Source organism: Sphaeramia orbicularis, chromosome 6 (genome assembly GCF_902148855.1).
Source record: "Sphaeramia orbicularis chromosome 6, fSphaOr1.1, whole genome shotgun sequence".
Taxonomy (NCBI): domain Eukaryota; kingdom Metazoa; phylum Chordata; class Actinopteri; order Kurtiformes; family Apogonidae; genus Sphaeramia; species Sphaeramia orbicularis.
The window spans coordinates 4146461-4164116 of NC_043962.1; the positions used below are offsets into that span (position 1 = coordinate 4146461).

General features: G+C 37.7%; 2 protein-coding genes across 2 annotated transcripts in view; one reads left to right on the top strand and one right to left on the bottom strand.

Moving 5' to 3' along the window:
* Positions 1-1164: 1164 nt before the first annotated feature.
* cox8b (cytochrome c oxidase subunit 8B) lies at positions 1165-3507 on the top strand. The gene is made up of 2 exons (XM_030136130.1): positions 1165-1397; positions 3319-3507. Exons 1-2 carry the CDS (start codon positions 1287-1289, stop codon positions 3412-3414), a joined length of 207 nt encoding a protein of 68 aa, XP_029991990.1. The 5' UTR covers positions 1165-1286; the 3' UTR covers positions 3415-3507.
* A 2888-nt stretch (positions 3508-6395) lies between these two features.
* Positions 6396-17656, bottom strand: part of cry2 (cryptochrome circadian regulator 2) — a 30518-nt gene continuing 19257 nt past the window's right edge. The window contains exons 8-13 of the mRNA XM_030136128.1: positions 16798-16983; positions 15484-15635; positions 13831-14033; positions 11855-11935; positions 11004-11524; positions 6396-9942 (exon numbers count right to left, since the gene is read on the bottom strand). Coding sequence (XP_029991988.1) covers positions 11007-11524; positions 11855-11935; positions 13831-14033; positions 15484-15635; positions 16798-16983 — 1140 coding nt within the window. The 3' untranslated portion in view covers positions 6396-9942; positions 11004-11006. The remainder of the gene's footprint in view (positions 9943-11003; positions 11525-11854; positions 11936-13830; positions 14034-15483; positions 15636-16797; positions 16984-17656) is intronic.

The window sequence follows — 17656 nt, forward strand, 5'->3', positions numbered from 1 at the left end:
AGGTCTGTCTCACATCTTTAGGAAGACTGTTCCAGAGTTTAGCTGCATAGAACTGAAACACATAGAACTCAAATGCAGCTTCACTGTGTTTAGTCCTGACTCTGGGCACCAGCAGAAGACCAGTCCCTGAGGTTCTCAGGGTCTGAGGTGGTTCATATGGGACCAACATGTCACAGATGTACTTTGGTGCTGGACCATGGAGAGACTTATAGACCAGCAGAGCTGTTTTAAAGTCTATTCTCTGAGCGACAGGAAGCCAGTGCAGAGATCTGAGCACAGGACAAATATGGTCATACTTCCTGAAGAAAAGAGAATGAGAAATAAATATATCTGATCATTTCAAATCTGAAAAACAACAGATAAAGTTGGAATAAGACTGAGAATGCAGTACTGTGCAAAGAATATATCTAATAATAATAATATGAAATAGAATATAAAATAGAATAATTACTAATATTCTGATTATGAAATAATACTAATAATCCGGATCTATACTATTGATAAGTGCAAGGGACGACGGTATTAATACTCAGCTTCCAAAATTATTAAAAAACCATCGGAAATGGAAAGTTTTCCGGAAGTCAGATACACGAGAAAAAAAAACATACAAGATCCGGGGTCATTTTCTGAAGTAAAATATGCTGTTGAGACTCGGATCATATGAATACGTCTTTAAATATTGAGGTTAAACCATTATGAGGTTAAACATATTTGAAATAACTTAAGCACAGTCTCAGATATTGGATCCATGTTGAAATTATTCCAACTTTATCTGTAAGTTACAGCATCACAGTAAAAGCTGTTTGACAAAAAGAAAGACACCATATGAGTGCGTGAGATATTGGCTGAAGCAGAAGAATGAGTGAACATGAGCAGAACAGGAGGTAAACAGACATGACGCAGAGGACGGAACCAACCACGTGATGTGACGTAAGGATCAATAATATCCAAACTTTTTTTTTTTTTTTTTTTGCGCTTTTGGTTGCAAATAAAATGTTGTTCTTACCTGTAATTACGTTTTAATTAGTGGTAGATTTTACCTGTTGAAGTGAAGTTATTTCTGCTCTGTCATATGTGTCAGAGGTTACGTCGTGCGCGTGCCGGTATCCGATATTGTAACGGCCAATTAAATACCTCCACCGCCCGGGGAGGAACGTCCCGTGCGCCCCACCGCCCCTCCCTCCGGCCTCAGACACCCGCCACTTGTCGCCTGGGTGAAACAGAAACTGATCGCGCGCACACCTGCGTATATTGCGTCTGTTTTTTTGGCTCCATATTCTACCGCTATGTCTCTGCGCACCGCCGCCTACGGACTCTTCAGGACCGCACTGAGGACCCAGGTGGTCCAGGTGGCTCGGGTCTCCTCCAAACCGGCCAAACATAACGTCACTGCGGGGGTGAGTAGAGGTTTTTATCGGGTTCACTTTGGGTGCATCGAAGAGCGCGCGCCGCATCTTGTCCTGAAGTGACCTCGCGCGCTCAGGTCTGAAACTGCGACAAAACTTCAAATTAACAGTATTATTTAATCACTGCAGAGTTTTTATACCCATACAGGCCTGTTGACATTCATTTCCTTCCTCCTGGCTCTTATCATCAGTGATAAATAGACTCAGATTATTTTTAACTCTTGATAAGCGCCATTATTCCTCCTAATTCCAACACGTAGACGCGCGTGATGGTCAGAGCGTGAACTAGAAACACGAACAGAAATGGAAATAAAAACACATGGAGGCATCACAGGACTGTTTACACCCAGGAATGTGTGGGAGAAAAGGAAGAATACTGAAAAATGACAGTGCAGTAGGAATGAAACATGCAGTTTGAGAGGTGAAAGTCAATGACCTTGATGCAGAAAAGACAGAGACAGACAGACAGAGAGACAGGTGGACAGACAGAGAGACAGACAGACAGACAGAGAGACAGACAGACAGACAGGTGGACAGACAGAGAGACAGACAGGTGGACAGACAGACAGGTGGACAGACAGACAGACAGAGAGACAGACAGACAGACAGGTGGACAGACAGACAGGTGGACAGACAGGCCTCATAGGACTAGAATACAGTTATTTATAAGCTCATGATAAAGATCACACACTGAAACAATAGCGGACACATTAAAATAGCCAATACAGTCTGAATAAAAACTGAAGTTCACTGCAAAAACAAAAACAGAATAAATAAAAGAAAAATAATATTATGTACAGTTACTAAAAGTCTGATTATTACCTCCGCCAAGGAGGTTATGTTTTTGCCAGGGTTTGTTTGTTTGTTTGTCTGTCCGTTAGTGTGCAACATAACTCAAAAAGTTATGGACAGATTTGGATGAAATTTTCAGGGTTTGTTGGAAATGGGATAAGGAAGAAATGGTTAAATTTTGGTGGTGATCGGGGGGGGGGGGGGGGGGCACAGGGGGGGCCACTGATCAGCCTTGGCGGAGGTCTGCGCTCTCCGAGTGCTTCTAGTTCCATCTTTATCTGAGGGTTAAATGTTCAGACATATTTATTTCTTATTCTCTTTTCTTCACATGCATCAACATACTGTACATCTGCAGTAAATACAGGCTTTAACCCTTTCTTTTTTTGTACTTTCTTTAATTGTTTTAATGTAAAATACAAAAACAGAAACCCGGTCACAGGTCCATTCAGACATTTACAGACTTTACTGTCCACAGATTGAATGAAAAAGTCCCATTTTTTCCAGTGCTTTACACCTTTGTACTGTTGTAGGCGGTATGTCATCATGTATGTCATCATTTCCATTAAATGGATTTGGTTGACAATGATGAAGTCCAGGATCTAGAACCCATGGATCCCTGTGGGTCACCGCACTGGTTCTTAGTATTCCACAGCGCAGTAATCTCAAGTGTTTATCTACACTTTAGATTTGACATTTATATATTTTAGATTTTTCTCTTTTAAAACTGTATTTATTCCTGTTCTTTTACTGTGTATTTTTTATTCTGTTAATTATCTTTTCTGTCGTTACACACTGTTTTGATCTGAAAACCCAAATGACGCTGTAATAATAAATCGGTCTAATATTAACAAAGACAGAGTCAGTCAAATCAATGGAGAGTCTATCACTGTTCAAACCTAGGATTCAAACTAAAGCCGAGGCCTGTTAATGAAGCGGAGGTTAAAGGTCGTGGTTTAGGATTTCTGGGTCATTTTTAGTGGCTGAACGTCTGCTGTGATGAGGCTGTGAAGCTGGTTTTGTCCATTAGATGAACCAGCAGAACCCAGATGAGCTCCAGAGGCATGATGGGAGCTTTTCCAGGTGCTTCTGACCCAGACCTGTGCTTGTGTGTCCGTCTCAGGAACAGGCCATAGCGATGACTGCCCTGTTCGTGGCCATCCTGGTTCCGTCCGGCTGGATCCTGGCCCACCTCGAGGACTACAAGAAGAGGGAATAGACCCGGACCGGACCCCAAATACTCCCACTGGACCATGGCCGATGGTCTGAGCATCTACCTACAGTCTGTAATAAACAGCTGTTGACCACCAGAGGGCGCTGTGTGCTGTCATTTGTCTGTTTCAACATAATCAAAAGGCCCCGTTAGTGTCATCAGTGAGTTTTATATCAGTGACGTAGACTCAGTTTTACTGAAAAACCTCATTATCTGAACTCAGAACCAACAATCAGCAATAACATCTGTGAATAGGGATGTAACCATATGAAATTTCATATCACAGTTATTGTGACCAACATTATCATGTTATCACGGTATTGTTAAAAGTGTGCTCAAAATGTTCCAATTTAACCAAGTTGTATTTTGAAAAAAAAATAAAACAAAATAAATAAAAGGCACATTGTCCCTTCTGTTGCAGAAACATTCAAACATTAACCCTTAGTGGTCTGAGCCTATTTTGTCCGTTTTTCAGTCCTTTTGATTTTGCCTTTATATACTATATAAACAAATGTTTACTACAGCCATGTTTGGGATCTGTTTTTTCAGCACAACTTCATCTATCTCATCTGCCTATTATTTTTTTTCCACTTTAACCTACTATAAAAAGGACAGAAAACAAAAAAATATATAAAATCCGATTTGACAAATGTATAATTTTTACATTTATGCATTTGGCAGAAATGTAAAAATTATATACATTTGTCAAATTGGATTTTATATATTTTTTTGTTTTCTGTGCTTATGTTTTTATAGTAGGAGGTCTCAACTGGAATAAGTGTTCTTTTGAATGATCCTTGACATTCGAACTACAAATGTTTATATCAAGACTGCAGAACTCGAACTACACGTTTGTCTTTTTCATGTAATCCAGTCTGTAGTGAGTTTCCAACAGCTTCCAGTCTACTCAGCTTCTTAGTGGGATTTTGGCGTCACCGTATTGAGATGGAGAGTTTTTATTTAGATGGCAGGACTTTCTGAAAATGAGTCATTTATATTTTAAATTGGATCTAAGTGGAAAATTAAAACACAACTAATAATTTTGTATGTAGTGTAAGTGAATTGGCATGAAAATTTTGACATTACAGATAGTGTTGTGAATATTCAACTGTTCAAGTATATAAACTCGAAGTGAAAAAAAAAAATTTATTGCATAAATATCACACAGATGCTTAACGAACCTTTTCAAAGACTTTAAAATTGAATACTGGTTCCAAATATTAGGTATAGAAAATTAAAATTGTAATAAATTAAAACTATACTCAAATATTTGACAGAAAAGCAGGTCTTTACGTAGGCGTTTTCTCTGGAACTGCGGTAATCAAACACAGTTATCATGATAATTAGAATTTAAACGGTAATACTAACAGTCTGCAATTTTACCGCGGTTTATCATTATACCGGTAATTGTTGCGTCCCTATCTGTGAATAAAACTTCAAGACAGAAATTATGTTTTAAAAGACAATAAAATAGAATCAAGAATTATTAGGAAACAGAAAAAACATTTTACAAACAAACTAATAGGTGTGTTTTTGGTAAAGTTAAAAGACAAAAATCACTAAAGGGAAATAATCATATAAACCAGGGGTGTCAAACATACGGCCTGTGGACCAAAACAAGCCACTAAAGAGTCCAATCTGGTCCATGGGATGAATCTGAAATACAAAAAAATACACTGAAAACATTAAATGAAAAATTATTTTAGTTCAAGCTCCACATTCAGATCAGTATATGATCTAAAGTAAAATACTATCATAATATAAACTACATTTTCTTTTTTTTTTAGTCTAAGAGTAAAATTACATGTTAAATGTTTATATTTATAAACTATCCTTTGACAAAAAGTGAGTAACCTGAACAAATATGAACAAGAAATGTCTTCAAAGAACTAAGTGGAATTTTAACAATATATGCTATTGTCCATAAATTTGGAATGATGTTCTTTTCAGACACATTCCTCTTTTTATTCCATTTAATCACCTTCAACCAGGTTCAATGAGTCCCAGTTACATTTTATAAGAATAAATCACAATTTCAGGAGAAGACGTAAAAATATTCTATTACAACTTTGTTCGACTGTGATCTGTAAATTATAATGTACATGTGTAAATGATAAACTGAGGCAGAATAGTGTTAAATTGCACTGATCTATTAAGAACGTCCAGGTTGTTCATGTAATTGCATTTCTTTAAAGGATGTTAAACTCATTTTAGCTCAGGCTCCACATTCAGACCAATGTGATCTAAAGTGGATCAGAACCAGTAAAATAATAACAAAAACCTATAAATAATGACAAATACACATTTGTGTTTTACATTTACAAACTGTTCTTTCATTTAAAATGTGAATAACATGAACAACCTGATGGAAGTTTTTCTACATTGCAGAGTACGGTGGCCCAGAGGGCCAACAGCCCAAAAACTATGCACTATAAGAAAAAAGGAGATCGTGATTTATTTAGAAAAAAGTACCTGAAAAATAAATGTACCCCTTAAATAAAAATAAACTCGCATGAAAAAAACTCCTAAAAAAACCCCAACTTGTAATAAATACATTTGTACAAAAAAATAAACTTGTATGATTTTTTTCTAAATAAGTCTCCTCAAATAAAATGGACTTCTCCAAAACAGTCTCAAAATACAGTTGAACAACATCTGTCAAAATGCCGAATATTGGTGCCGATAATCTGTCGATCCCTATTGTCGATGCTCTAATGATTTTATTTCGTTATTTCAGATTCTAATAAAACTATTTTAATCCATAAAGTTGATTGTACATGTTTTTACTGTTTGTTAATGCTTTAATTATTGTAAACCTGTAATTAATGTGACTGTACCACTGCCATTTCAGCCAGGACCAACCTGGTTAAATGAAGTTTAAATAAAAAAAAATAAACACAACTGATGTTTATAAAAGCAGATAAATGAACATAATGTATAAACACGTAAATGCAGAGTTTAAAAAAATAACCACAGGAAAACTCAGGTTCAATGGCAATTCCTTCAGCAGTTTTAATGAAAATAAACTCTCTTTGTACAATACAAAATGAATAAATATCCATGTCTCCCACAGTTCTCAGTCCGACCTGCAGCGTCAGAGCCTCACACCATTCGCAGCTGGAATGTACACGTGATGTGTTCAGGGACGACTGGGACCTGTGAGCTCTGACCCGAGACGTTCAGTCACCACTCGTCCTGAACACGGTGAAGTGCATGAGCGCTCGCTGACGGCTGAGGTTTTCTAACAATCTGCCGTCGTCCAACCCCCCACCCCACCCCCAAACCCAACCCCACCCGTCCTGGCAATGCCGACTGGGTTTCACAAACGCACCTGCAGCTCCAGTATCCACATACACGTCAGGAAAAATGGGGTTTTACACAAAGGATTTACAAAAAACTGAACTGAAAAAAAAAAAAACACGATTGTCAAAGTTTCAGTTACATTATTCCTACTTTTACATTAGGGTTGTTTTTTTTGTTTTTTAAATCATGCAATCATAAAAACAGCTGATTGGTTCTGGGGGACACATATTTCATGGCTGATTTCATTCTTCCACTCAAACGCACCATTTCAAATTCAGGAAATATTTTATAACTTTTGAATCTAAAAGAATGGGATTCTTCCTCATAAATCTACCTCTAATCTCAGGTTCTTTTCCTGTAAATTTCTGACCCAAACCAAAGGAAACTTTGAGGACTTTTTGCAAATTTCACGACTTTTTAATGTAAAATTCTATTTGACTTTTTCAAGTAATTTACAGCTGTAATACAAATGTTTAGAAGTTTAAGTAAATTTACAAGTGACGACTGTTTTTTAGGGCGATTTTATGACTAACTGAACATTACTGAACAGACATTTCTCTTGAACAGTTACCACTTTAATTTTTATTGTAAATTTACACCCGTAATCAGAAAATCTATACTTTTTTTGGCTATTTTGAGAGAGAATGTTATTTTTTCTAATAAATTTACCTCTAATCTGAAAGAATTTCTTTCTGTAAAGAGGTTTTATGAGGTTCTTTTCTTGTCAATTTCAAACTTGCTGCAAATTTTCTGACTTTTTAATGGAAGGATTATATGGAAGCTTTTCAAATACATTTACTGCTGTAATCACAAATATTTTTGGGAGGTTTTTCAGGTTTCTACTATAATCTAAGAAAATGTGAGGATTGTTTTTAGGGCATTTTTATGAATATAATCAAAGATAAATATTTTTTTTCTAGGAATGTTACCACTTTCATATAATTTTATAGTAATTTAAGGACTTAATCTAGAATTTGTGATAATAAGTGTATGCTTTTACCCAAGTCAGTTTTTGTTTTTTTAAAACAGTGATCTCATCCTCCAATGACAAACAATGCGCATGTGCAGAACCCGCCCCCCTCTACTGCCCCCTGGTGGCTGCTTTCACACAAATGAGCTGCAGGTGAAGCCTTGACGAAACCTCCGTCTGTCAGTTCATCAACAGTAAAACAGACTTTATTGAACAGATTTTAAATACAAACCGATAAATACGAGGGGCCAACAGCCCTCTTCCCCTCTACATTCATTCACACAAGCAGCATTTTTAAAATTGCCACAGATTTATACGGCAAATGTAAAAATGTCACTAACCTGAAGCCTCCATGTTCGTTTCCTCATCCCATCTTCAGAATCTAAACATGTCTCATATCTATATCCATCTGTATATACACACAGATGGATACAGATAGATATATAAAAAAGCTCTTCATACAGGTCTTGCCTTTGCCTCTTATTTTACATAGTTTTAATTAGCAATTTGCTATACCTTCATAGATGTGTGACCAACAAAAACTGACAAGGGTTTGATTTTTAATGACAAACCTTCCCTGACGCTTGACCTCTGACCTTTAGCTCTCAGTACCGGACGCCCTTCATGAACATGGAGACAGAAAAACAGGTTTATACAGAACTAATGAAAGAGTGCGAATGCACAGGTTTAATACGTCTCGGCTCCCACACATGATCATTTCAGGATCTGAGTTTATCTGTGGCTATTTCGTTGGTTTGTTTTGTTCCGTCCTTTCACGTTCTTGTGTTTGTGTCATTATCTTTCTATTCTGTATTTTTTGTCTTGTGCATCTTTTATGCTGCTGTTGTTTTGTTGTATCTTTGACTTCTTTCTGTGTACTTCATGCTGTTTTTTAAACCCTTTTACATCACTTCCTGTTTGCTTCTTCTTACATTTTAAGTCCTTTCTGTCTTGTTCATTCTTAACCCATAAAGACCCAGAACATTTAGTGATCTGAACTGTTTAACACCTGTTGGCCCACTAATCCCATCAATACATGTAAATAACTGGTGTAACAGAGTTTGTCGTCTTTTCATGGTCACCAGATATGACCCATTTGGACGTTCAAAGCCTCCATAGTTACTGTAGAAACACCATGATCGTCTACAACATTGTTTTTTCTCTGTTTTTATATAATAACCTGTGAATTTCCTGAAGAACGCCTACACACATCTGTGAATTGAACATAGAAAAATATGTGATTTTACAGTGAAAAATGCAAAATAAAGTGGATAATGTTAAAGTAAATGGTGATAAATCCCTTAGGAAATACTCAATAGAAAGAAAAATTCATTTGGGAACCAACATAAAAGTATCACTGGGTCTTTATGGGTTAAAGCCAATGTTAGCACTTGAATAATGATCCACCTTCATCTATTAAACCTGATCTGTAGATACTTTCCAGTAGTGTTTCACATGTTCATACTCGTCACGTGTTTTAACATCTGCGCCGTCATTGGCGGATATTAAACATAGATGCGGTTCAGAATAAACACAGATCCATTTATATGTTTTACTAGTAGTGTTGAAGTAAAAGGGTGCGACAACCTGTTAGAGAAACACTCTCCATCTTCTTTTTATGGCTAAAATCCAGTTTTGTTTTGTTTTTTACCCTCATGTGTAGGAACCCTGACGTCAGCTGTAACGTTCACTGAAACCAACTACGACAGCGTGTTGCCTTTAATATTTCCATTCAGCTGCAGGTGTGTGAACGCCTGTAACTTGGTATCAGGACTAAATCTGCAGCTGTTTAGTCCCACACAGTCACCGCAAAACGTCAAAATCCACCTTTATAGGCTGTTTTTTACCCAAACTATAGTGCGTGTGTGTGTTCTAGCAGGTCACAGAGCTTTGACGGACACATTGGGTGCAGTTGTTATCTTACATCTTTTTAACCGTGACAGTGTTTTTTGGGGATAAAACTGTACAAGGGTTATTCACTGGAACGTTTTTGAGATCCTTCTGCTCCAGTTTGAGTCCAGTGGGTCTGGAGTGAGTCTACTTTTGGGTCAGAGTGGGGACCTACCATTGCAGAGCTACTCCTGTTCATCTAAAGCTGTGTTCGGTTTTATCTGAGTGGCTTTGTTTTGTACCGTTTCCTCTTGCGCTGAAGGCATGCACGGGTGTTCATGATCTGCACACGACCACAGCTCTGCTCCTGGTAAATGTTCGGATGAGTCCCAATGTCTGTTTTTTTTGACGTCTGTTCTGTTAAACTCCACCTGAAAAAACAAAAGCACAACAGACAAAACTGGTTTAGTCACAGAAACAGAAATGCACTTCATACATGTGGAGTATGAACAGCAGGGAAACCTTCAGTTTAATGGATGAAACCGCTTCTATAAACCACAAGGGTCCTATTTATTTAGTGTGACCTTTGACCTTAACATGTCTTTAACCCTTTTAGTTCAGACAATGAGATCAATTGCATTCATTTTTACCTCCGCTAAGGAGGTTCTGTTTTTGCCGGCGTTGGTTTGTCCGTCTGTCTGCAACATAACTTAAAAAGTTATGGACAGACTTGGATGAAAATTTCAGGAAATGCTGATACTGGCACAAGGAACAAATGATTAACTTTTGGTGGTGATGGGAGGGGGGGGGGGGGGGCATGATCTGGGGGGGGGGCACTGATCTGCCTTGGTGGAGGTCTGCGCTCTGAGTGCTTTTCTAGTTTACTACTAATTTAATCAGCAAAATGAGCCACAAATCAAAAAAACAATCAATAAAAATAAAAAAATAATCAAGCACAAATGACCAGAAAAATAACTTAAATGAATATCAATAAAACTAATAAAATCTTCAAAATAAACAAATGAACAGAATTCTCAACAAAATGAAAACATAAACAATAGAAATTAAGAAAATAAAATAAACAATAATGAACAAAAAAAACCCAACATAATGAATAAACTAATCAACACAATAAACAGAAATTAACAAAAAAAAAAACATTAATTTGGTAAAAAAAAAATGACTAAAAAAACCCCAAAAAGTAACAAAATAATCACCAAAATGAACAAAATTTACATAAATTACCAAAATAATCTGGTTGGATTTTCTTGATTTTGATGCAGAATGTTCCATTCAATTGTATATTTGACATTAAACAGTTAATGTGAACAAAGTCATTTGTATCATAGTGTATTCCCTGATCAATGAGAACTGAATCGATCAGTGATAGATAATGGAACAGCAATCACTACATTCTCATTGATTCCATCAGTGGGCGTGGTCATCCTACAGTGTGTTATCCAATCCCCATCAGTGGGCGTGGCCTTCCTACCTGTTATTGCTGATGTCCTGATGCGCCTCCTGATGTCCCCTCCTCCATCCTCTCCTCCTCCTCTGGTTCCGCGTCCTCCTCCATCTTCTCGTCGTCACGCTCCTCCTCCTCCTCCTCTTCCCTCCCCCCTCCCTCTCTGGTCGTCATGGCGCAGATCTGCCTCCCCCGTTGCCTCTGGCTGCGTCTCATCTTTCGGGCCATACCTTTCCTTCGGGTGCCCAGAGTGGACGCCCGGGGCGGGGGGGCGGCAGCCGGACTCGGGGCCGGGGACAGGCTGGGACACGATGAGGACGGGGAGGAGGGTTTGGACCTGGACAGGGGGGAGGATGGGGAGGGAGGGGCTGCTGCCAGTGGTGGTGGGGGGCCGGAGGACGTGGATGAGATGGCGGCGTGCGTCTGCTGGTTGGACAGAGTCTCTTCTGGGGATGGATGTTGGACGGCGGCAGAGCAGGTGGGGGAGGGGCACGCTGTGGATGAATCTGGAGCAGCTTCATCACCGCTAGGAACTCTGGGAGGGGAGTCTTAAAAAAAAAAAAAAAAAAAAAAAAAAAAAAAAAGACAAAATAGGACCAAGTTGAATGTGGTTGTCAGGTTCTGCTGCTATGGTAACATGTCAGAAACCATCAAAATATGGACCGTTACAGGTAAGGGACATGTTTAATATTTCAAAGATTCATCAAAATTTCTCAAAACTATGAACAAAGATGACGATGAAGCCGACGGCGGACACAGCGTCTTCATTTGCTCATGTCCTATTGGACGGTGAACTAACGACAAGTACACTGTTCAAATGAGGTCACGTCCTTCATCACAGGACGGGGTTTCAGGGTTCGTTGTGTGGTTCTTCGTACCTGGACCGCTGCTCGTCTGCGATTCGTCAGTCATGGGTGGTTCCGCCTCTTCCTGGATGGTTGGTACTGATGCTAATAAACCTGATACACAGAAAGTCAGACGCACATTCAGACTAAATACTGGCTTCATTAAGATAAGATAAGATAAGATAAGATAAGATAAGATAAGATAAGATATTGTAGTCCAGCAGCAGCTTCATGACAAACGGTAAAAGTAAAATGTAAGAATAAAATATAAGAGAAGTGTAGTTCAGACTTTTAGAGCATTACATGGACAAGCCCCACAATACACCTGGGATCTTTTAACCCGTGGGGGGTGGTGCAGCTCATTTTAGTTCAGGGGCCCACACAGACAAACATGGGGAGGGCGTTAGATGTGATTGACAGTTGTAATAACCAATCATTTAATCCGGATGTAGATATTTTTCTAATGAATTAAATCTGGTTCTGCTTTGAGATGCTTTTAAGGAACACTGTTGTTATACTTTTAATACATTTTAAATTACTGATTGTGTTTTTATATGCATGTTTACAGTTTAGTGTTTTATGTATAATTTTAGAGCAGAGTCTTATTATACGCATTATGTACATTTTTAGTGTAGATGTATGGATGAAACTTGTACTTTCTGTCTCCACTGCTGCTGCTGTCTTGGCACCGTTGCCAAAGACATTTTGACAAATGCATTTATTTAGAAAAGATCTGAGGTTTCATCCTAATCAGATAAAACCTCAGGGATGCTCTGCAGTTTATGCTCCTTTATTAATTTTTGTTGTGTTTATTTCAGGGAGAGTATCAAAACACAGAAACAGATGCAGTCATACTGACACTTTCTGTGCAGTCTGAAGAACACTGCCATCTAGTGGTCAAAGCTTTAAGCACAAACTACAGAATTTACCAGAAACTACACTATATGGACAAAAGTATGTGGACATGTTGAATTCAGGTGTCTCTTTTCTAACAGGGATCTGGGAGACAAAACAATAATGACTAATGCCATAATATATTTACAGTCAGAGCACGAAAATATTTTCAAAGTTTAGAAGTAGAACATTTAAAATCATAGTCACAGAAAAAAACTAATTCAGTAAAAACCATCTGAGGCATTTTGGAAGCAAAGATAACAATTTAAACCAAACTAACCAATGTAGTGATATTTATCCCAATATAAAACTATATTCTGACATTAGTCATTGTTTTGTATCCCAGACCCGTTAGAAAAGAAACACCTGAATTCAAAGTGTCCACATACTTTTGTCCATATAGTGCAGGAGCGTCAAACATGCGGCCCGTAGGCCAAAAGCAGCCTCCCAAATGGTCCAAACTAACCCGTGGGATGAGTTAGTGAAATGTAAAAACTACACTGAAGACATTAACAATCCAGGATGCCAAAATCATTTTAGTTCAGCTTCCACATTCAGACCAATATGATCAAAAGTGGGTCAGACCAGTAAAATAATAACATAACCTATAGATAATTACAAACTTATCTCTTTTAGTGCAAAAAAAGTCATGTAAAGTACATGAAAATGTTTACATTGAAAAAGTATCCTTTCACAAAAATGTGAATAACCGGAAATGTCTTACAAAAAATAAATGTAATTGTACTAATATTCTGCCTGTTATGAAATAGTTTGTGTATTTGTCGATCCACTGTGATCTGTAAGTTGTAATGTACATGTGTAAATAATACTGAGGCAGAATATTGTTAAAATTACACTTAATTTTTTTAAGAGATTTCAGGTTGTTCATGTTATTCATTTTTTTTAAAGACTAGTTTGTAGATGTAAACATTTTCATGACATAATTTTACTTTTCTCTCTAAAACATACAGAATAGTTTGTATTTGTCATTATTTAAAGGTTATTCTGTTACTGGTCTGATCTGATATTGGTCTGAATGTGGAAACTGAACTAACCTGACTTTAACATCCCTGGTATATTGTACATGTATCCTGTATCCTCTGGTTGGGACTTACTGAGGCCTCTGTAGTGCGACAGCTGCTGATAAACTTGTTTCATCCTCTCGATGTTGAGCCTGCTTCCCTCGGCGTGGTTGATCATGGGTTTGGGGTAATGCACCCCCACCACGCAGTTGGCCGCCTGCTGCACCGACTCCGGGGCGTTCCAGGGCTCATAGATGTAGCGGTTGGGGTAGTACTTTAAGATTGGGATGTAACGCCTACAGCAAACAGGAAAATGGAAAGAACATCTCACTCAACTTCAGTCATGTTTGTGGGGATTTTATTTTAAGCCTCTCTAGTCACAATACAAGCAGCATCAAGCATTCTTTCATTTCTACAGATATAATATTTAATCTAAAATCTTCACTGGATACATGTTGGATATTATTGCAGTGGGTTTTTTCTATAGAGTCTATTTGTGTGGTACACACATTATAAATCAGATACAGTATGTTGATGTCATGGAGGATTAAAGCTGCGTCTAGGGATCTGAGGATTCACAATGGGGACAGTCACGCCTTAAACCAGGTTCAGCATATGGACCGATATGATGTCAAATGGGTCAAACTAGTAAAATAAGAACATATTAACCTATAAATAATGAAAACTCCAACTTTTCTGTTTTAGAGTGAAAAAAGTACAACTATAGGATGAAAAATGTTCACATCTACAAGATATCCTTTTAAAAAAAGGTGAACAACAAACAACCGGAAATTTCTAATAAAAATAAGGATAATTTTAACAATATTCTGCCTCAGTTTATCCTTTACACATGTACATTACAACCAACAAAACACAGTGGATCTACAAATACACAAAACATTTAGTAACAGGCAGAATATTGGTACAATTACACTTATCTCTCTTCATTCAGGTTATTCACATATTTTGTGAAAGGGTAGTTTGCAAATCTAAATGTTTTTCTTGTGTAATTTCCTTTGTTCACATTAAACCAAGTACAAAATATTGGGTCGTCATTATTATAGTTTAATACTATTACACCGTCACCCATAAAGTTGTAATGGAATATTTTTACCTCTTCTCATGAAATGATTGTGATTTATTCTTATAGATAAAGCGTAACTGGGACTCACTATGGAGTCACTGAACCTGGTAAAAGGTGATTAATTAGAAATAAAAAGAGGAATGTGTCTGAAAACAACATAATTCAAAGTTTATGGACAACAGTATATATTATTGGGACACTTCTCTTAAGACATTTCAGGTTATTCACATTTTTTGTAAAAGCAAACATTTAACAATTAATTTTACTCCCCCCCCCCCCCACAGAGAAAAATGTGTAGTTGTCATGTTTTTTAAAGGTTATTTTACTTTAGATCATAGTGGTCTGAATGTGGAACCTAAACTAAAATGATTTTAACATCCTTGATTGTTAATATCTTCTGTGTAATTTTTGTATTTCACCAGTTCATCCCATAGGCTGGACTGGACCTGTTGGTGGGCCTTTTTTGACCCACAGGCCATATGTTTGACACCCCTGGCTTAGAGGGTCATTAATAAACACAAGCTGGCAGCTGTAAATGCATATTTAAACCAGCTTGTGGCCAATTTAACTGAGCAGTACATGACTGATACCACACATCCACATCCTCCAAATGTAATATGAATATACTCGAGTTTATGATCATGTTCTTCTGGCGCTGGTACCTGATGTAATCTCCTGATGGGTCAGTTCTCCGTCCGAAGCCGACGGGGCAGTAGCAGTGGAAGAACTGTTGGAAGAAGGCACTGCAGGACAACCACATCCAGCTGCCAGCGTTCACACTCCAGTCTGCATCCAAAAGCAGCTCCTCAAACACCTGCACGAACAAACATCTGTTAATCCCATAAGGTCTACCATTACAACAGGACTAGCATTAGTTATGTTGTTTTTGCAAGAAAACATGTTAGAATGCATGTCTTTTTTGCATCATTTGTCAAGAAGAACTTAACTTTCAAAATCTGTCTTAATTATCATTATTAGGTATAATAATTGCTTAAAACAGTGTGTTACAGCAAAAAAGACTAGTCTTTTTATCATATTTATTAAGAAAAAAAACTGTCAATGTTCAGAACAAAACTGAGATCACAGAAGCACATTTTTGACTATTTTCCAAGTGTTCAAACATTTGAGTTTGTTTAAATCACGTGTCCATGTTCTTATTTTTCATTCTTTCTACTCATTTTTGGGATAGTCTCTGTTCACTTTGAAATGAGGGGCTCTGTCTATAACTAGACACTGACAAAAACATCCATCATCTGATTCAAATACAGACACTGCATCTTAATGCCTTGGAGAGCTCTGCATATAGATTTACATCCATTTATATAATATTTACAGCTAAAATACAACTATCAACTATACAAACTGGAAAAATACAGACACACTGGAAAAAAAAAAAGAACGATTAAAGCTAAAAAACAAAATAAAAATCGAACAGAATGAAAAAAAATGAACAAAACTCAAATTGAGTAAAATAATGAAAAGATGAAAACCAAAGAAAAAATGACTAAAATAATGAAAAAAAACTGAGAACTAAACTAAAGAAAATAAAACAATCAATGAACTATACAAACCACAAAATAAAGATAAAAACAGTGGGGGGGGGGACAAAACAGCAAAATGCAGCAAAAACTGTCAAAACCCATCAGCAGAAGACTCCAAACTGCATTATCACTATTATATACAATGATTTCCATGAATTCACTGCTAAAACCTCACTAAACACTGACAAAAGTAATACAAATTTTCCATCTCCCCCTCATCGACTGTACTCTGCTCCACCCACTTCCACCCCAATGCAGACCTCTACCCTAAAGTGTTGTAGACCAATAGAAAGAACCCAATCTCAAAAGTGTAAACTGTTCAGGAGTTATGATCATTTAAATGACCTGTGGTGCCAGAGACACAACCGTCCTAAAAGGGTTACCACCAGTAAAAATAGACTGTTGAATCATCAGCCCTAAACTGGGCCGTGGTACCTTCATGCCGCTCTCCCAGCTGATCCACAGGTCTCCCCGGGTCAGGAAACAGGCCACGGCGTGTCGGGCCAGGTGGTGGATCCAGCCCTCCTGCCTCAGCTGGGTCATGATGGCGTCAATCCAGGGAAAACCCGTCCGACCCTCCGCCCACTTGGCCAGAGCCTCGGGGTTCTGGTCCCACGGAATCTGGACAAAACACAGACTCAGGTTGGACAGGACGGTGGTGGGGTTCCACTGTTTTAATGGGAGGAGTGGTGTGTAAGGCTATGTTCACACTGCAAGTAAAACTGGCCCAAATCCCACTTTCCCCAAATCTGAGTTTCTTTATTAAATTATTGGATTATTCAAGTGATCAGGTAAACAGGATAATCTGATGTACTTGATTAAATAAGAGCAGTAACCTGATTATGACAAATCAGATTAACACACCTGGGTTTATCACTAATACGTCTTCATGCATGTATACAGGATAATCTGATTTATTCCATTGTTTTAAGTCTGCGCATCTGTAAAAACAATTAAAATCATAGAAAACGGAAGTGACGTAGTCAAACATGAGCACAAGACAATAATAGGAAGTTTGAGTGTACCATCATTTCACTCACACAAAACCAATATATATCTATTTTTTACAGGGTTCCTCCAAGTTTCAACATGTTAAATTTAAGATTTTTTAAGACTATTTAGAATAGAATTTAATGCCCACAGCCATACTGGCAAGATATTGTGACCCCTAGAGTTTAGGAAAATGTATTTATTGACTCCAACGCTTCCATTCCCATTCAAATTGAACTGATTTCTTGTACAAGGTACAGTGAACTTTGAACACATTCCCCTCCAGTCGTGTCAGTAAAGTCGA